The sequence below is a fragment of the Elephas maximus genome, chromosome X, assembly GCF_024166365.1.
Source record: "Elephas maximus indicus isolate mEleMax1 chromosome X, mEleMax1 primary haplotype, whole genome shotgun sequence".
NCBI classification, from domain to species: domain Eukaryota; kingdom Metazoa; phylum Chordata; class Mammalia; order Proboscidea; family Elephantidae; genus Elephas; species Elephas maximus.
In genome coordinates this window covers 112,593,111-112,613,310 of record NC_064846.1, presented here as the reverse complement: position 1 = coordinate 112,613,310, position 20,200 = coordinate 112,593,111, and the positions used below count along the sequence as shown (strand labels likewise).

General features: G+C 46.0%; 2 protein-coding genes across 5 annotated transcripts in view; one reads left to right on the top strand and one right to left on the bottom strand.

Moving 5' to 3' along the window:
- Positions 1-11,180, bottom strand: part of PFKFB1 (6-phosphofructo-2-kinase/fructose-2,6-biphosphatase 1) — a 185,919-nt gene extending 174,739 nt beyond the window's left edge. Inside the window, exons 1-2 of the mRNA XM_049872606.1 lie at positions 11,144-11,180; positions 9,463-10,099 (exon numbers count right to left, since the gene is read on the bottom strand). Of these exons, the coding sequence (XP_049728563.1) occupies positions 9,463-9,490 (28 nt within the window). The 5' untranslated portion in view covers positions 9,491-10,099; positions 11,144-11,180. The remainder of the gene's footprint in view (positions 1-9,462; positions 10,100-11,143) is intronic.
- Positions 11,181-11,302: 122 nt separating this feature from the next.
- On the top strand, positions 11,303-19,410 carry APEX2 (apurinic/apyrimidinic endodeoxyribonuclease 2). Of its 4 annotated transcripts, XM_049872602.1 has the most exons (7): positions 11,303-11,860; positions 12,973-13,056; positions 13,701-13,881; positions 14,433-14,579; positions 15,339-15,408; positions 18,150-18,854; positions 19,216-19,410. In XM_049872602.1, exons 1-7 carry the CDS (start codon positions 11,704-11,706, stop codon positions 19,399-19,401), a joined length of 1,530 nt encoding a protein of 509 aa, XP_049728559.1. In that variant the 5' UTR covers positions 11,303-11,703; the 3' UTR covers positions 19,402-19,410. The 4 variants fall into 4 exon arrangements, with proteins under 4 accessions (XP_049728559.1, XP_049728558.1, XP_049728561.1 ...); XM_049872601.1 differs by having other exon boundaries at positions 11,304-11,860; positions 18,150-19,309; XM_049872604.1 differs by lacking the exons at positions 12,973-13,056; positions 13,701-13,881 and having other exon boundaries at positions 11,680-11,860; positions 18,150-19,309.
- The last annotated feature ends 790 nt before the right edge of the window (positions 19,411-20,200 follow it).

Sequence of the window (20,200 nt, the reverse complement as noted above, 5' to 3'; positions counted from 1 at the left end):
ATCATTTTATATTTTCCCTGTAGAATCTTTCAATACTGCAACTTGAGGCTTGAATTTTTTCTTCAGTTCTTTCAGTTGGAGAAATGCTGAGCGTGTTCTTCCCTTCTGGTTTTCTGTCTCCAGGTCTTTGCACATTTCATTATAACACTTTACTTTGTCTGCTCAAGCCGCCCTTTGAAATCTTCTGTTCAGCTCTTTGACTTCATCATTTCTTCATTTCCCTTTAGCTACTCTACATTCAAGAGCAGCTTTCAGAGTCTCTTCTGACATCCACTTTGGTCTTTTCTTTCCTGTCTTTTTAATGACCTCTTGCTTTCTTCATGTGTGATGTCCTTGATGTCATTCCACAACTCGTCTGGTCTTTGGTCATTACTGTTGAATGCACCAAATCTATTCTTGAGATGGTCTCTAAATTCGGGTGGGATATACTCAAGGTCGTATTTTTGCTCTCATGGACTTGTTCCAATATTCTTCAACTTGAACTTGCATATGAGCAATTGATGATCCGTTCCAGTCAGCCCCTGGCCTTGTTCGGACTTTTCCATCGTCTCTTTCCATTAATGTCAATTTGATGCCTGTGTATTCCATCTATCGAGGTCCATGTGTATAGTCATCGTTTATGTTCTTGAAAAAGGTATTTGCAATGAAGAAGTCATTGGTTTTGTGAAATTCTATCATGCAATCTCCAGCGTTGTTTCTATCACCAAGGCCATATTTTCCAATTACCAGTCCCTCTTCCTTATTCCCAATTTTCGCATTCCAATCACCAGTAATTATCGATGCATCTTGATTGCATGTTTGATCAATCTCAGACTGTAGAAGTTGGTAAAAATCTTCAATTTCTTCATTTTGGCCTTAGTGGTTGGTGGGTAAATTTGAGTAATAGTCATATTAAATTGTCTTCCTTGTAGGTGTATGGATATTATCCCATCATTGATAGCGTTGTACTTCAGGACAGATCGTGACATGTTCTTTTTGATGATGAATTCAACACTGTTCCTCTTCAATTTTTCATTCCCTTCATAGTAGACCATATGATTGTCTGATTCAAAATGGCCAATACCAGTCCATTTTAGCTCATTAATGCCTAGGATATCGAAATTTATGTATTCCATCTCATTTTTGATGACTTCCAATTTTCCTGGATTCATTCTTTGTACATTCCATGTTCCAGTTATTAATGGATGTTTGCAGCTATCTCTTCTCATTTTGAGTCATGCCACTTCCACAGATGAAGGTCCTGAAAGCTTACTCCATCCATGTTGTTAAGGTCGACTCTACTTTGAGGAGGCAGCTCTTCCCCAGTCATATTTTGAGTGCCTTCTAACGTGAGGGACTCATTTTCTGGCCTTATATCAGGCAATGTTTTGCTGCTGTTCATAAGGTTTTCACTGGCCAATTTTTTCAGAAGTAGACTGCCAAGTCCTTCTTCCTAGTCTGTCTTATTCGGGAGGCTCCACTGAAACCCGTCTACCAAGGGTGACCCTGCTGGTAACTGAAATACTGGTGGGAACGCTCCCAGTATCACAGCAATACACAAGCCACCACAGTACGACAAACTGACAGACACGTGGTGGAAAAAAAAGGTACTGTTTACAATAGCAACAAAAAAATAAAAGTACCAAGGACCTTGCACATCTTAAAATGATGGGCTCTTTATAGATTAAATTATAAAACTTTACTCAAATAACAGGAAAAAAGTCAAAATAAGTAGACATACCTTGTTTAAGAAAGACCCAATATCACAAAGATATTAACACTCCTCAAATTGATCTACAGATTGAATGTCCTTCCAATCAAAACCCTAAAAGTTGTGTTTGTGTGTGTGTGTGTGTGTGTGTGTATAACTTGAAAAGCTAATTCTAACATTTATGGGGAAGAGCAATGGGCCAAAAATAGCCAAGATACTCCATGAGAAGAACAAGATGGAAGGGTTTGCTCTACCAGGATAAATGTACAGGAATGTTCATTGCACAACTGTTCATCATAGCCAAACTAGAGACTACCTAAATGCTCATCAACAGTAAAATGGATAAATGAACTGAGATATTCACAAAATGTAATATTGCACAGTAATGAGAATGACCAAGTTACAACTGAATGCAACAATAATATGGATGACTCACACAGTGTTGAACAAGAAAAGAAAGCCACAAAAGAATGTACACAGCTGTTCAAGCACTTTACACATGTTAATGTATTTAATTCTCTGAACAATCTTATTAAGTGATTGTTTACCTCTTCCCTTTTCCACCTAGCCCCCTGTCTCTAGTGGGGACCAAACAGGTCTTCTACAGAGTGTGTTCCAAGCAAAGGTGATTCAGACCTGTCTGGGGTTAATAGCCTGGCCTCCTTTGCACTGGAGGCAGGGCAGATATTGCTCAGGGCAGGATTTGGCAACCACAATCAAGGTTTTTTGGGTCTGTGGCCTGGCACAATTCAGTGAATTACTGAGTGATTATCTTGTGCATACAGAGTTCCATGCCTTGCTATGGTAATTACAGAGTGGAAGTGGCACAGAATAAACATTGACTGAGCATCTACTGTGTACCAACCAGGCTCTGGGCTTGATGCTGGGGAGATGATGATTAATGAAATCATGCGCCCACTTCCTTGTTTAAATAATAATGACAGCTAACATTTACTGAGTGCTTATATGTGCTGGACACTCCTGTAAGCACTTTACATTCTGTAACCCATCTAATCTTCACAGCACTATGATTAGCTTCATTTTACAAATGAGGAAATGGAAACACAGAGAGATTAAGAAACTTGTCCAAGGTCACAGAAGCAGGAGGTGGCAGAGCTGGGACTCAAACCTAGCCACTCTGGATCTAGAACCTCTTAATCACTGATCACCCCAACAACACTGGGAGGTAGGTATTAACCCTGTTTTGCAGCTGAGGAAAGTGGGGCTCAGAACTAAAGTGACCACATATTTATTGAGCACCTTGTATGTGAAAGAGACTATATTAGGTAATTTATGTATATTATCTCTCTAACCTGAAAGACAGAGTTCCCAGGAATATAAGGGAGGATCCATGTATGCAGAGTGGCTTGCCTGCTTGCTTGCTAAACTTAACAGCCCCTTAGAAAGAACCAAGAGTGGCTGGGTGAGTGGGGGTGGACTTTAATTCTCAGTCTCATCCAGGACCCTAAATGAGTGAGTGAAACTACTGGTAGAGAGAAGAAGGAAGAATAGGAGGCTGGCTTTTGTCCTCTCTCCTTCCTTCTCCATCCACGCCCTACATCCTATATACTATATTACACAACTTACATCTTCGTAGATCCTCTAAGCAACTACTCCTTCCCCCCACTAACCCTGAGTGGAATCTGGGTCAGCTGGTCCTTGAGAGGTCTGAGTTCCACAGTCCACAGCTGCCTTATCTCTGCCTACCTTATGGCTCCTCAGACCATAATCCTTGGGCTGGAAGCACCCTGGTCCACAAATGGCCCCTGTTATCTATGGGTAATAGTCTACTCCAGTTTTCAAAAAATATTTACAGGATTTATGTGCTTCTCTTTTGCCCTTGCCCTTCACTTTAAATTTTCAAAGTGAATACGACACTAGCAGGCTGTCCCTGAGAGACTGAATGTGTTCTTTCTCAAATCTCCAGAAGAGCAAAAGTGTCCATATGTGCCAAAAAGGCAATGCAGGAAACATGACACCCAGCCTTTGCCAAGCCAGTTAGGTAAAGACTTATAAGAAGAGGCTTGGGAAAGGGGAGGAGCAATACCGACCAGTGACATGGTACTGCTGTGTACCCAGCACCTGTCCCCTAAGAAATGCTGCCAGGAATCATCACCTCATTTCACCCAGGCACTATCAGACAGGACCAGTTTCCAGACACTTCAGCTAAGATCACCAAAATGGAACATTCTGGCTATCACTGAATAGCCCGAAACTAGAAACCTCAAATTCCAAACAAGCAGCATTCCAAATAAGCTTTGAATGAGAAATGAAAATTTTCTAGCCAAAGATCCCACTGATTAAGTTGGTCTTTATCTAACCTTCATTCTTTTTCTGTCCTATCCCTTTGTCTCTCTCTCTCTTCTTTACTCTCCTTTTCTGACATTAGCCTCTTATTCTACAGGTATTTTGCCCAATTGCTCATCTATTCCAACTTCCAAGTCAAAGTGGGGGGCAGGGGGATGTGCCCTTTGCTCCTTTTCTATATCCACTCTACCATCACCACCTTGAAGCCCACACAAGCAAACCCCACTTACAGCCCCTTCTCCATTGCAGCCTGCTGCTGCTGCTGCTGCTGCTGCTGTGTGGAATCCAGATCTTCTGCAGCCTGGTTTGGGTGAGCTCTCCCATCTCTCGGGACATCTTAGGCACTGTAGCTAATGACACCACTAGCCACAAGGTACCAAGCCTCACGTCCTACCTTACTAGCTGTCCCTTCTGTTGCTGTGGCTACAGAAGGTGGACAGGGCTTGGATGGGAGTGCACTGGGTTTCTGAGCCCTCTGACAGCCTGTCTCCAGCCCCCTCTTCTCTTTCCTTTAGACCTAGCCTGCCTCTGCACCTGTATGTACCAGTGGGGGCTTGAGTGCAGGAGACAGAGGTTGGGCAGAGGTCAGCAGAGGCCTCTGAAATACAAGGGCTATGTACATTGGAGATAAGTTGGAGTCCAGCAAGGGAGGCAGCCAAAAGGACTGCCCAGGTCTGGCCAGTTGCTTCCCTCCAATTAAGAGAGGACTAGTAGAGTATGTAAATAAAAGACCAAAGATCATGTGCTCACATCGTGTGTGGGGTGGGAAGGCAAAGGTGATGGCGGCAGGTCTCAGTGGCTTTTGCAGCTTTGAAATAAAAAGTAGGCTCAAGTAGAATGTCAAGTTACAATCCAGAACCAGAGGTCAACATCAGAAATGCAAGGTCCTCCAGTAGAAACAAAGTCCCTACCAAAAAAATGCAGTTTTAAGCTAGCAATGAAAGGCCTGAAACTGGAAGTAGAAGGTTCCCTGCCTCACTTACCTCCCCCTCTGCCCCTGCCCAATGAAAATGGCATTGCAACTTTTGTCTTCCCCTGGACTCTGCTGCCTTCCCTGCTGTGAGGCCTCTCTCTCCTAAAATGTGCTGCCTAGGGCACTCTTGGAGAGATGGGCACTATCTACTCATCTTTATACTTTCTCCAGCCAAGGCTAAATAAATCAGAGTAAACCTTACACCTTGAAATGAGGAGTGAGTGCAGCAATTGCTGGGGAAAGAGATGGTAGGCAGCACCCCACATGGCTGCCAGCTGCCATCACATGCTCTAGGGAGAAAGGCATTGTGATCTGATCCAGAACCTGGCTAAAGTGTTTTGTGCCAAGCCTTGGGGATGGAGGCTTAGGTGGAGGCTGCAGCAGAGGGTGTGTGGGGAGCAGTGAACCATGGCCTCAAAGTAGGATAAATTCATAGGCCAGAGCCAACCCACCTGGATGTCTCTCCTCCAACCACCGACCCCCCTCATTGTTTTGAGGCTTTTATGTGTACAACACATGTAACTGCACACTTTGCCTGGAAGATGTCCAAGTGTGCTCTTACTTCATTCCTTTCCAACCTTCCCACCCCCGATGAACCGCCAGTGATTGGCTGCAAAGGAGCTCGACTTTGCACAGGGGCAATCTCTTACCCCCTAATGCTCTCACCTCCACCCTACCTTTTACAAAGTTCCCTAAAATACATTCTTAGCACCCTGGTCTACACAAGGGTTAGATTCCCTCCAGCTGTTGTATGTAAAACATACCAGACTTTCAGTATACTCCAGATCCCACCTATCTAAATGAACCTACTGAGACAGTGGATCACAGTAGTTAAGGACAATGGGCTCTGGAGACATACTGCTGTTTTGTGCCATTGAGTTGTTTGAACCCCCAACCTTTTGGTTAGTAGACAAGTGCTCAGCCACTACACCACCAGCACTCCTTACCTGAGTGGAATCCCACCTCTACCCCTTTCTGGCTGAGACCAGGGGCAAAAGACAATTTTTCAGTGTCTCAGTTTTTCATCTGGAACATGGGAATGATAACAGTACCTACTTTCTTAGGGTTATTGAAGATTCACAGTGTTAATACATGTAAATGAACCTGGTAAATGCTCAATATATATTACCTAACACTATGACAAGGTCAGTGGTTTGAACCCACCAGCTGCTTGGCGGGAGAAAGATGTGACAGTCTGCTCCCGTAAAGATTTACAGCCTTGGAAACCCCATGGGGCAGTTCTACTCTGTCCTATAGGGTCTCTATGGGTTGGAATCAACTTGAGGGCAATGGGTTTGGTTTGGGTTTTAACACTGTGACTCCCTTTCTGAAGTTTACTTCAGATCAATCACTTCTTTGGCTAATTTGAAACCTCTAATGCTGAGCATACAGGAAACAATAAAGAAAGCTTATAGTATCATGACAAAGAGTTAACATTTATAATACATAAAAAAAATTTTATGTAGAGAGCTACAAATCTGTAGAAGGATGAATTCTTTTTTTTTAATATAGACTTATGTTAGAGTTGAAAAGTCCCTTACAGATCATTTCATCTAACCCTCTCAGATAAGAAAACTGAGGCCTAGAGAGGAGAAGTATTGCCTAAGGTCATATAGAAAATCAGTGGTCAAGTCAGGAGTAGAATACTGGGGACCTAATTTCTCCAAGTCTCAGACTTTTCTTTGGTTAATTGATCAATCTAGATTGATTTAAGAATGTGGTCTTTGAACTCAAAGAAGAAACTAGTCTACAGGAAAAACAGGCTACACGAACCACAGCCTCATCTACCCTGAGACCAAGAACTAGATGGTACCTGGCTACCACTACCGGCCATTCTAATCAGGGCCATAATAGATGGACCCTTGTAGAATTGGAGAAAAAATGTGGAACATACCTCAAATTCCTTAAAAAAGAAAACAAATTTATTGGACTAGTCAACACTGGAGGACTCCCTGAGACTACTGCCCTGAGATACTTTTTAAACCTTGAATCGAAACTAACCCCTGAGGTCATCTTGTAACTAAATAACAGATTGGCTCACAAATAATGAATATCACCCATAAGTACTCTGTACTGTGCTCCTTTAAAACATCACCTATATGAGACCAAACGGTCAATAATTACTTTAAAACATAGATGAGAATGTAAGGGGGCAGGAAAACTACATTAATGGAAATGGAACCATAATGGAAATAATGGGAATGTTCATGCATTGTGAAGAATATAACCAATGTCACTGAACAATTTGTTGTGTAAACCTTCACCAAAAACCCAATAAAGTACTATAAAAAAAAATGTGGTCTTTGAGATTAGTTTAGAACCTCTGTAGTCTCAGAACTAGACTTTGGAAGAGATACAACTCTCCTAATTCTAACAAGTCTGCCAACTGGTATCACCCTGTTAATACTAATAACCTTAATAATAACCATGTATGTTTTGCATGGCCCACAAAGCAACAGCATACCTCTTATCCTTACAAACATCCTCACAGCCTCACATTGAAACAGTTTACCCAAAGTAATCCAGCCAATCACATGAACCCCTCTTTTATGTGAACAATTTTGCCCTCATGACCTTGCCAAGAGGAGAGATAATCTTAGTAGCAAGAAATCTGAGATAGGCTAGCTGGCTTTCGGCAAAGTATGAAAGGGTAAACCTGGGATCCAGGCTGGAAAACACAACTTAAAACTGCCTGGAACTAGCTGTGAGACTCCTCACCACTGTTACCAATTCTGATCCGAGAAGCAGGGGAACAAAACAAACTTTCTGGAAAGGCCTCAGCCTGGCATTCAAGGCTTTTCTCAATCAACTCCCAACCTACCTCTCCAGCCATGTGTCTTCTTAGACACCCATGCTCAAATTGCACTGGCTGACTCACTGGTCCCCAAAACACATGGAGCACTTTCCTTCCTTTGGGCCTTTGCTTAGCCTGGAATGCCTTCTCTTCCCTTCCATTCTCAGTGAAACCAGACTCACACTCCAAGGCCTTGCCCAGTGGTCACCTCCCCTGGGAAGCCTTCCTGTATCCTTAAGACAGGCTTTGTCTTTGGTTCTCTCATTGATAATATACCTCTATATATCTGAACAAGTACCCACCATTGTTTTACTGGTCCGCTTTTCCACTAGACTGAGAGTTCCTTGAGGATGGGAACTGGATCTCAATGATCTGTGACCTGTTTCCAGGGTCCAGCTTAGGCCCTGGCACAGAGATACTTGCTCAACGTATGTTTGTGCAATCTATGTCTCTCTGTTGTATATGAGATGAATTTGTGGACAAATAATCCCAGTTCAACAAGGTACATGTTATAACAGAGAGCTATGCAGGGAACTGGGTGGTGGGATTAACTTGGTCTGAGGGTAGAAGGTGGCATCTAGAAAGATTTCTCAAACTTGAATGTGGAACAATGGAGTAAATGAAAGAACAAAAGTCCCCTTCAAAAGGTCTAATGAAGTGGTTGCAGAAAAAGGGTTCACTCATTATCAGAGACTCACTTAACATCAAGAGCTGAACTGCAAATTCAAAAACCAGGCTATCTCTAAGGAGGAAAAGTATACACTGTGACTTCTTGGGGCCCCACAGATCCTGACCCTCCTCCCCAAGTACAGGGCACGTGAGAATCCCATTAAAAGCAGCATCAAGGAATCACTGATGGGCAATAAAATCACAAATGGGGATCGGCCTATCGGTAATTCTTTGAGCATGTGAGTGTGATGGCATTTGTCAGGAGTGTGGAATGTGGAGGCCAGGTGCATGCATCTGAGTACCAGACCTTCTGTGGCGGCAGCCTAGGACCCACTTCCTTCTCAGTCATTGCCTTGGCCCGTCATCTCCCTACTATTTATCAGCTCCATGCCTAGAACTCAAGGGTCACTGCATCCTAATCCTAGGAGCAGCTGTCTAAATACCATAGGGGGGTTGCTGGTATTGCTTGTGGAGGATACAGAAAAAGTAAGATCATTAATCTCAGATGGAGCATGGAAGTCCTGAAATGTCTCTAAAGAGCTTTGGTTCTTGTCCTCCCTCCTCTCTTGACCTTCAGACAGCCCTCTAAGGGAAGTAAACTAGGAACTTTGATTTCCATTTTACTGTGGAGGCTATCGAAGCCAGAGAAGCTACACAGCTTGTTCAAAGTGTCACATCAAACCAACCCTACTTTATACAACAGTGGGGAGGCAAGAGATATAATTTCTATGACTCAGGTCATTCAAAACTGGAATAGAGCAAGCTGGAGGGACTTCCAAAGGTGCTAGGAATTGTCCTTTGGACCAGTGTCCTAGAGATAGGTCAGAATGGGGTTTAAAAATGTGTATAGATTGATAGATCTAGATTTAGATACAAATAGATTAGATATAGACATAATTTTCCCCTATTCTCCCATTCCTTTAATCCACATCTCAACTGACCAACTATCCAAAGAAATTTTGCCGAAGAGCCTAAAGAGTGGATGTGGATTTGTTTACTCCCAAGCACTTTTCCTTCTGTCTCACCTACCTGTTCTCTTAGAAGTTTTTTCTTCCATTGCTAATTATCCAACGCTTGGCTTTCTTGCATTTACAGACCCCCAAAGCAGGTCCAGTGCGTGGCATCAAAGAGGGAGCCTGGAGGCTTTGTTGGTTCCCTGGGAAGGCTGAGGAAGCACCCTTGGTAAGGGGACGGGGTGTGCTCTGTTGAAATATCAGCTGTTGTGGTTGCCAAAAAAGTTCCTGAGCCACCCAGAGCCTTTTCTCTTCAGGCCAACCATGTGTTCACCTTGCCCCAAAGGTCAGAACTAATATTAACAAGCCACCTCAGGACAAGGAAATTAAAACCAGCAATGGAGACAGGCAAGATCTGGATTTCCCTAGGGATGAGTTTCAGATTGGTCTTCAGTGTAAATGGGCACAATCCCCTACTGGAAAGCAACTTGTCAAGATGCAACAAGAGCAATACGAATATTCGTTCTCTTTGTCCTAGTTGTACCACTCCTGGGATTCAGTCACTCCCAAAGCATGAAAAAGCTCAAGGCACCAAAATATTTAAATTGCAGAGCTATTTTCTGACGGCAACTGAGAGGCAACCTTGAAGTCCTCACGGAGGAAATGCATTCATAGGGTCCTTTCTGCATCCATTGAGGATGGTAGCTCTAAAACTGTGGAATAATGGGGAAAAATAGTGATGCTGCAAATCTGAACAAGGAACCTAAGGATGCAGTTATGCTTCTTCCTGGACATTGGCTATGCCTATAATTTCTATTTTTATGCTCTCAAAAATAAGCCATGAACCAGTTGATGCTCTGGCTATTGTCCTTTGTTCTTTAACGCAATCAACAAATATTTATCACCACCTAATATGTGCTGTGTCCTGTATTAGGGGCTGTAGCTAACAAGATGAATCAGAAATGGCCATTGCTCTCAAGCTGCTGGCAGTCTTGCAACAGAAATGGAAATCAATCATAGCTCTGCATTGTGATAAGTGCTGTGACAAAATGGGCTACAGGGTGCAGCGAGGGTCCAGAGGAAGAGACCTAACTGGGGAGGTGGGTAGTCAGGAAAAGCATACTCAGGAAAGCAGAGCTTGAGCTGATTAAGATAGGGTTTGAACTCTGGCTCGATCACTTTGACTGTCAGACTGAGGTGAATTCACTCAACCTCAATGCCCCTTACTGGGTTGTCCTGAGAATGAAATGAGATAATTTAATGTATATGGAAGAGACATGGGCTGCATTGGGAAACACTGCCGCTCTGGAGCTTGGGCAGCCCACTTCAATTCTCTGGGCCTTGATTTTGCTCCTCTGAGAAATGGAGCCAAGAGCAAATATACATCAGGCCACGTTTTTTGGGATGCTGTGAAGCCCAAGATGGAGTCCCTGGGTGAAGCAACTAGTTAATGCGCTTGGCTGCTAATCGAAAGGTTGGTGGTTTGAGTCCACCCAGAGGTGCCTCAGAAGAAAGGCCTAGTGATCCACTTCCAAAAAACAAGCCACTGAAAACTCTATGGAGCGCAGTTCTACTCTGACACACATGGGGTTCGCCATGAGTCAGAATCAACTGGATGGCAAGTGGTTTTTATGTGTCCCAAGACAGATAATAGTTACAGGGCGGTTTTGAGACCCACTCCCTTCGACAAATAGAGCCAGAGACTGCCACCCTACAGGCCCTCTTCCAAAGTCTTATCTCTGCAGAACCCTTCTTACCGCTTCCTCTTCCAGCCACGAAGCTTCCTGCTCCACCCCAGCCCCTCCACCTCCCCCCACCACCCGTACACCCTCGGTCATTCTGCTAGCGCAGTTGCAGCAGTCACTTCCGGGGTGCAAGCGCCACAGCCATCCGCGCATTTAGGTGGGCGGGCTGTCCCACTGCAGACGAAGCTTCGGTCGCTGCAGTTATGCTTCCGATTCCGACGCTTAGAGTGGGGAAATCCCAAGGTGGCTCTGAGCAGTAGAGAAGCGCAGTAAGACTGAGGTGTATACGCGAGTATGCGGCCCTAGGATCGGGAGCAATACCGGCGCCTCCCTTCCTCCGTTTGTCCTCGGCGGCCGCACCGCCCCCTTCAGCTCACCCAGTCCCTCCTCCCGCCATGGAGAATAGAGGAGCTCGAAACCCCGCCCCACGTGCGACAGCCCCTGGTGCTGCACGCAGGAGGACGCGTGCGCAAATGCGTCCAGGAGGCGGGGCCTAACCCTCTTCTGAGCGCGACCGTTTGCTGGCGCCTAGGTTTGCCGTGGCCCAGAAGGTGTTGCGTTTTCCGTTCAAAATGTTGCGCGTTTTGAGTTGGAACATCAATGGGATACGTAGCCCCCTACAAGGGGCGGTATGCCAGGAGCCCAACAACTGCACCGCCATGGCCTTAGGGCGCCTTTTGGACGAGCTGGATGCCGATATCGTCTGTTTCCAGGAGACCAAAGTGACCAGTGAGCACACCTGAATCCAGCACCCCACGATACTTCCCTTTTCCGTCAGCTGTTGCCCCCGACCCATCTCTTTTTATTTTCCCACTTTCCTATCCCTTAGTGTCTTTCTTCTAGGCTCCAGCTCAGAATCCTGATCCCTCCCCTTTAAAACCCCGTGTGACACCCCAGTTTAGGTCCTCTAGTTCCCGCTTAATCTCCTGGCCTCAACTCAATCCTAATTCCCTCCCCCTCTCAACCCACATCCCTGCCCAGATTCTCTAATTCCCATTTATTGTCTTGCACCCCCGCCCCGTTCGAACTCCATAATTTCCTCCTCTCCACATCTCCATTTCGGATCCCGAGTTCCCCTTATCTACCCCTATCTGTCCTCCCCAGCTTAGATCCCCTAATCCCCACCTCATCTCTCACCCCAAGCTGCTTCTTGTTGTTAGTTGCAGTAGGTTCGACTCCACTCTTGGCGACCCCGTTTGTGCACAGTGGAACTGCTCCATAGGTTTTTAAAAGCTGGCCTTTTGGAAGCAGACCTCCAGGCCTGTCTTCTGAGGTACCCCTGGGTGGGTTCAAACCACCAACTTTTCAGCTGGTAGTTGAGCACTGTAACTGTGCCACCCAGAGACCCCAAGCTTAAAAAAAATAGACCCCCTCTAATTTCCTCTCCCTCCCACCCATTTCCCATCTCAGCTCAGTTTCCTGATTCCTTCCCTCTCCCACATAACCCCTCTCATACCCCCACCTTCTCCCTCTGACCCCAGTTGAGCTTCCCTAAGCTTCTCTTCATCTCAAATTCCCTATTCCCACTCTCTCTCATATCTTCACCTTCCTCACCCAGCTCCCTCCCATCACCTAGTCCTCCCCACTCTTAGCTCTGACTCTTTCCTCCTCTCACCTGATATTCACCCACCCACTCCATAGCCTCCTCCCTTCATCTAATTCTGACGTCAGTTCCCTCTCTATCCACCACCTTTCTAGCTCCTTCTCTAATCATGGACCCTTCATTTTTCCCTCCCAATGCTGATGTGTTAAAGGAATTAGCCTACATCTGTAATTCTGGGCCTTTGTGTGTTCCTGGGCCCTAGTTCTATCTCTGACTTAATCTTACTTTTTCCCCCCAGGGGATGTGCTGACAGAGCCCCTGGCTATCGTTGAAGGCTATAACTCCTATTTCAGCTTCAGCCGCAACCGTAGTGGTTATTCTGGTAAATGGGACTTTTTTAAAATTAGGGATGGAGGCAGGTGGGAGGAATGGTTTCCAATATTTGATGAGAAGGTAATAAAAGATATCGGTTTTTAGTCCACGAGAGAGCTAAAGCCACATAAAATTAAGTTGTATGAAGTATAATTTTTATGCATAAAATTATCCTGTTGGACCTCAGAAGCACAGTAGTGTATTGGTTAATTGCATGAGCCAGACTGCCTGGGTTTGAATCCTGGCTCACCTCCTAGCTCTGTGCCCTCTGGCAAGTTACCTAACCTCTTTGTGCCTCAGGTCCCTCAGCTGGAAAATGCCTATTTCCTAGGGTTCTTACAAGGTTTAAGTGAATTAATCCATGTGATAATAATAGCTAACACTTATAGAGCACTTACCATGTATCCATGTAAAACACTTAGAACATTAGCTGTTATTATTATTCTGTGGCTTTTATAGAGGAGGGAACTGAGGCTCCAAGGTTTGAATAGAGTTGCCTCAGACTCTAGGGAGTCATCCATGAGTTTGGAGACTGGTCAACTGCGCCACACTTTATGAAGATGACTCAGGTGTGTGGGGGCAGTTGAAGGGGGACAGGCTGTGCAACAGGCTGTTGGCTGCCAGTCTTGCTCAGAGTACCCTATCTGTCTCCAGGTGTAGCCACCTTCTGTAAGGACAGCGCTACCCCAGTGGCAGCTGAAGAAGGCCTGAGTGGCTTGCTTGCCAGTCAGAATGGGGATGTGGGTTGCTATGGAAATATGGATGAGTTCACCCAAGAGGAACTTCGGGCTCTGGATAGTGAGGGCCGGGCTCTCCTCACACAGCACAAGATCCGGTAATAGCCCACATCTTCATGCAGCTGAGCACTGCTGGTTTCACTGTGCGAGTGAGGTTATGCCAAAGCTCATCTTTTAAACATACATTCACCATGGGAAAGTTTCCAGACTTGCCTTTCCTTTCTAGCCTTGGCTGGGCTACTCACTATGTCACCTCAGACAAATCCTGTTCCCCTCTGAATCCCATCACTACAGTAGGGGTGCTGGCCTGGAGGTCTGGCTCTCTTATTACCATATGTACCTCAACAGCAGCTTATCCAGTGCTGAACTCATTTGCCCCAAGTTGCTCCTCTTTCTGGGTGTTTTGTCTTTGTGAATGACAGCACTGTCACCCGGTTTACCTGAGTGTCATCATAGATGACTCTCTCCCTGACTCACCTGTTGTCATTCCCCCAAGAACTGTGCATGTTCATTCATATCTCTCTAACCCCTTTTTTCTCTTCCATCCCACAGACAACCAGTAAGTAGAAGCCACATGGTGGGGGCGGGGCGGGGGTCTGTGTGTGAAAATGACCCCTTTTATTGAGGGGAGAATTTCTCTTCTCCTTAGCACATGGGAAGGACAGGAGAAGACCTTGACCCTAATCAATGTGTACTGCCCCCATGCGGACCCTGGGAAGCCTGAACGGCTGGCCTTTAAGATGCACTTCTATCGCTTGCTGCAGATCCGAGCAGAAGCCCTCCTGGAGGCTGGCAGGTACTGCAGTCCTGGGTAGCAAGACTTCCTTGAGCTTGTCCTAGATGCCCAGCCCTGTGCCAACCTTCATTGGAAGGGATATGGGATCATTGACTTTAACTTCCTTCACAGCCTAATTGTAGACACCAGTATGTACACTCACCTGAATAGGCCCTGCTTTCTTAAAGAGCTGTGAGGACAAGATAAATTGGCAAAAACATGGATTTTGTAGTCAGATACATCTAAGCACCTATCCCGGCTTCCCTTTTTAACTCATTGTGAGTCCCAAGGCTAGTCCTGTCTCTCTTTTCTCTTTTGACAAGTGTTTGAATCCCTACCTCACGGAATAGTTTTAAGGATGAGGTGAGATGAGGAAGGTAAAATTAAAAATCTTGGTCAGGGAAGACTGAAAGATTTCCAGGGAGGAACAGGAAAGGTGAGGGTGGTCTGGAGTACTCAAGGGATGATTTCTAGAGGAAGTGGTTCCTGAGCTCAACTTTGAAGGACGAGAAAGATGCCATTAGGTATAGATCAGTGAGGCAATTAGTTCAAACTGGGAATAATGTGACCTTTGGAGATCAGAATTGGTAAGGTGTGAAATGCAGCAAGGTTGTGGTAGGATTGGAGCAGTAGGCTGCTATGAATTGCTGTTAGTTAGAAAGCTTCAATGTGGGAGGTGGCCTGTCTGAGTTCTTGGGTCTAGGAAAAACTATATGAAGTCAGGACTACTTCTTCCCTTTCTCAAATGTCCAGTTGACAATCCCACTTCATGTTTTTCAGCCATGTGATCATCCTGGGTGACCTGAACACAGCCCACCGTCCCATTGACCACTGGGATGCAGTCAATATGGTAAGGGTCTCTGTAGACCCCTGGCCTCGCTCCTGACTGTGGTTCTGCACAGCCAGCCAACCAATGCTGGGTACTGGGTTGGTGACAACTTCCTTCATGGAAAAAGAGAGCCAGCTTTGAAATACTGTTCTCAAAGCACTGAGGATTGGTGGTATATTCAGCAGGTACCACAGACCTTGCCTTTGGCCTGGCCCTGAGGCTACATGCTAGGGACTCAGTTATAATTCAGATCTAACTCTTAGCTCCTCGAAACTCTCAGTGTGGTGGTGGGCTATAGACACATGACCAGCCCATTATAGAATGGTATCCTCAGGGCTGAGGTAGAAATGGAGATCCCAGAAGGCCAGGGGATCCCAGGGATAGGATTCCTAGGTTAACCTGGACATCAGGGGAGGCATCTAAAAATGGATGAATCTTATGAGTAGAACTGAGCTCGGGGGTAGGGAGGAGAGCAAAGTATTCTAGCATGGGCAAAGGCTTCAAGATGAGAATTTGTCTGGTGTGTCTGGGGAAGTGCAAGTCCCATTCTTGTTAGAGGGTGACATGGGAAAGGAGGTGAGTGGCAGGAGATGGGACTAGAGAATCCTTTGGGAGCTAGATTTCAAGAGCCTTGAACCCCACATTGCCTTTGTCACTTCCCTAAAATACTGTACTTCCTGCTCATGAACCTTCAGTACCCCTCTGTAACTCTGTGAGGTAGAGAAGACATCTAGGCTTGGCATTCAAGGCTCTTTCTGGTCTGTGCTCAGTCTCCATTTCCAGCCTCAGTATTCCTACACACTTCATCCACTGCATCCAGGTCATCTCTCTGCCCTTTGCAAAGGCTATTTTCATTCTAGCTTTGGTCACTGTGCTCTGAATGGTGAGCTGCTCCTCCCTTCTATGTCTTTTTTTCTTATAGTGACTGCTCAGCCAGTGGTTCTGAAACCCTGACTGCACATTAGAACAAGGAGCTTTTACAAAAATATCAATACATTGGTGTCACCCCAGACCAATTAATTCAGAATCTCTTGGGTACGAGACCAGGGTAGTGGTTTGTTTTAAAATATTCCAGGGTGATTTTATTGTGCAGCTAGGTTTGAGAACCACTGTTCTAAAATCTCCAAGCCAGTTCTCGTCTTCACTTGCCTCATAAAGGGAGAGATCAATAACTTGTTCTGGCACAGTCCAACTCAGCACTGAGCTTGGCACAAAGAAGGGGCTGTGGCAAACGTCCTTCATTAGATACAGAGGAACCATATAAACACAGATGTGACTCCCAGCTGGAAAATTGAGCCAAAATGAGTGGCAGTGGTGGTATGGGGTGAGTGGGAGGGGGCGGAGAGTGTACACTACAAAGTACAAGCCTTCAGTCCCTGCCTGCCTTATTCCTCAGCAAGCATTTACCTGAGTCTGATCTTTCTGCTTCCTGTGAGAGCATCATATACCTTTATGCCTTCTCTTCTAAGTTCAGAACTTTCCTAGATTTCTCAAGTATACCTCCTACATTCTTCTTTCAAAGAAAAGAGAACTAATGGTATTTGGTCATGTGACAAACACCCAAAAAACTCATTGTTGTTGAGTCAATTCCAACTCATAACGACCCTATAGGACAGAGTAGAACTACCCCATAGGGTTTCCAAGGAGTGCCTGATAGATTCGAACTGCCAACCTTTTGGTTAACAACCAAGCTCTTAACCACTGCACCACCAGGGCTACATCGTGACAAACACAGTCTTTCGAAAATAGCAGAATATGTCCACTTCCCACCAGACCTACTCTTCTAGTCTTCTTATCTCCCTAAATGGCACCATCATCCCCTCAGTCGCGCCAACTAGAAACCTGGGAATTGTACTAGTATTGTCCTTCTTTACCCCCTTTCCCACATTCAGCTGGTAAGCAAGTACTGTTGATTCCAACTCCAAATCATCTTTTAATTTCAATGATTTTTCTCTTTCCTCTGGCACTGTCTCCTAGCTGGTATTCTGGCCCCCAGTCTCACCTCCACTCAAGTCTTGGTTTCACTGCACTCTCCCCCCAGACACCTACCATAGAGGCTGGTCTCTCAATTGGCACACTCTCTTCCTAGGTTACTCCTGCTTAGCCTTGAGATCTCAGCTCCAGATCAATTCCTGAAAGAAAACCTCCTTGGTCCCCAGGACTAGATCAGGTCTGCACTTTATCTCTAGCTTGTCTGGAACATAATAGGTGTTCTATGAACATTTGTTACATTGAATGAGTGGGTGAAGTGTGTTGAACAGATGGGTCAGGATGAGAGCCAAAGGAAGTATTCAAACATGGATCCTTGGAGCACCTCAGCTGGTGGGCGGGTATTGTGCTTAGGGGTGCACAGTGAGGGCTTTTATACACACAAGCTAAATCAAAAAGTGCCAGAGGGTTTAAATGAGAAGGCAACAGTCTTCCTAACTCCTAACCCCAACCCTACTCCCCAGAGGTAACTACTTTTAGCTTTCTGTTTTCCATTGTTTTGGTGAATAGTTCTAGGAATTGTTTTGATTAGGCAAACAAACAAACTCAGATTTGCCATTTATGGAATAATACAGCCTGGTGCAGAGGGAAAAAAAAACTTGAGTTTTTAAATCAACAAAGAAATCTAATCCCATTTTTTACAGTTCTAAACTGTAATTTGGGACAACCAAATTTTCTTGTGTATAGAATAAAGCAGTTGGTCTAAATCCCTTCCAGTTTTAGGCTTCTGAGTTCTGCTTGTCTTTCATTCTCCTCTGCCTTTTTCTCCCCAGGAATGCTTTGAAGAGGACCCAGGGCGCAAATGGATGGATGGCTTGCTCAGTGTCCTGGGGTGCCAGGCTGGGGCCCATATAGGGCCCTTCATCGATAGCTACCGCTGCTTCCAACCAAAGAAGGAGGGAGCCTTCACCTGCTGGTCGGTGGTCAGTGGCGCCCGCCATCTCAACTATGGCTCCCGGCTTGACTACGTGCTGGGGGATAGGGCCCTGGTCATAGACACATTCCAGGACTCCTTCCTGCTGCCGGAGGTGATGGGCTCTGACCACTGCCCTGTGGGCGCAGTCTTGAGCGTGTCCTCTGTACCCACAAAACAGTGCCCACCCCTTTGTACCCGTTTCCTCCCGGAATTTGCAGGCACCCAGCTCAAGATTCGTCATTTCCTAATTCGCCTTGAACAAGATCCTGTGTTTGGGCATTCAGCACTGAAGCTCAGTAATCAAACCCAGGTACAGACACGTCAAAACAAAGCCAGTGTGCGCTCAACCAGGCCCCGGCCAAGCCAGGCTGGCTCCAGCAGAGGCCAGAAGAACCTGATGAGCTACTTTCAGCCATCCTCTAGCCATCCTCAAGCCTCTCCAGACTTGGAGCTTCCTAGTCTGATGGGTGTCCCTGTGACCCCAGTGACCCCAGAACAGGAAGCAGCAGCCAAAATGGTGGAAGTGCAGGCCAAGGCTTCAGAGACCAAGTATGAGAAGGAGGTGAGGACCTTGTGCTGGAAGTCTGTGCTGGGGGGCCCCTCACCCATGCCCCTCTGTTGGGGCCACGGGGAGCCATGTGTAATACGGACTGTGAAAAAGCCAGGGCCCAACCTGGGCCGCTGCTTCTACATATGTGCCAGGCCCCGAGGTCCTCCCACTGACCCCTCCGCCCGATGCAATTTCTTCCTCTGGAGAAGGCCCAGCTGAACCAATTCAGGCCTCGTCAACCCTGTACAACATCTAGGGCCAGCTCCCCCCCTCGTAAGCGCCCAATGCTGCTTCCTCTTTCCCCAAAGCCCCTTTTTTCTTTCTCCTCCTCCCTCAAGGACCCCTCCCTTTTCCCTTTCTCCTTCTCCTCCAGGGCCACTCTTCCTCTGTCTTCCTGCTTTGCTCCTCCTCATTGGTGAGTTTTTGGTGCCTTGATGCTGTGACCCAGTCCCTCACCCCACATCCCATCTGTCAGAAGTACATGGGAACCAGTTGTCCCAGGAACTGTGCTTTTAAACCCCATTCTACCTTGCTGGGAAATGCATTTATGCATAAATAAAGCCTGTGTTTCAACATACCACATCGTGTGGACATTTTAGACGTGCTCCATAAAGTTGAGTTAGAGAAGCTGCTTCAATGCTGGGTTTGCCCACTGCCTGTGGCCTGATGATACAGCTTTCAGGGAGAGGGGAGGAGGGAGGATTGAAAGGGCTGAAGTTGAATCGGCAAGGGAGGTGAGTATGGTGTGGCCGTAAATCAGAGCCTCCGAACTTACATGTTCCACAGCTGCAACAAATAGGCTACAGGGTGACAAGATACGGATCCCTCAGCCTTCACAGCTGCTAGGCAGGACCTGGGACCATACAAGCCTCCTTAGCAAGTGGCCTCATTAGTTTACACAAGTGTGCCATGCAAATATTTTTTGTGTGCTCTAAGTTGGGAGAACTGCCTTGAACAAGTTGCTCACCATAGCCAAGCCTATTTTCTCACCTTGGGAAACCAGACTGGTAAGTCCTGTTCTATAAGATGCTATGGGAAGGAAAGAGGATAATGGATCGAGGAGGTTATCCATCCCCCCTTGTGGAAAATACCTCCTCAGTTTTGGGGAACCACTCCTCCCCTCAAGGCAGTTTGGCTAGGGCAGGCTCTGTCTCCTGACTTCAAGGGCTATCTGAGGCCCGGGTTTCCTGGTTTACTGGTAAAGAGTCAATCCCTGGATTTTTGTTGAAACCATTGGGAAAGAGTTATAAATCTGCCAAGTGCCCCAGCTCTTTGTGCAGCTCACTGGTTTTTGCCATTTCCTTTCTGGGCGTTTATGAGTAAAATGGGGTGGTCAGACCGACAAGTGGTCTACGTTT

Bases quoted from the DNA above. Each gene is read 5' to 3' on its own strand.
- APEX2 (XM_049872601.1), top strand. From the start codon at position 11,704: ATGTTGCGCGTTTTGAGTTGGAACATCAATGGGATACGTAGCCCCCTA. The intron at 13,057-13,700 runs GTAAATGGGACT...ATCTGTCTCCAG, and splicing joins CAACCGTAGTGGTTATTCTG to GTGTAGCCACCTTCTGTAAG. The intron at 13,882-14,432 runs GTAATAGCCCAC...TCTTCTCCTTAG, and splicing joins CTCACACAGCACAAGATCCG to CACATGGGAAGGACAGGAGA.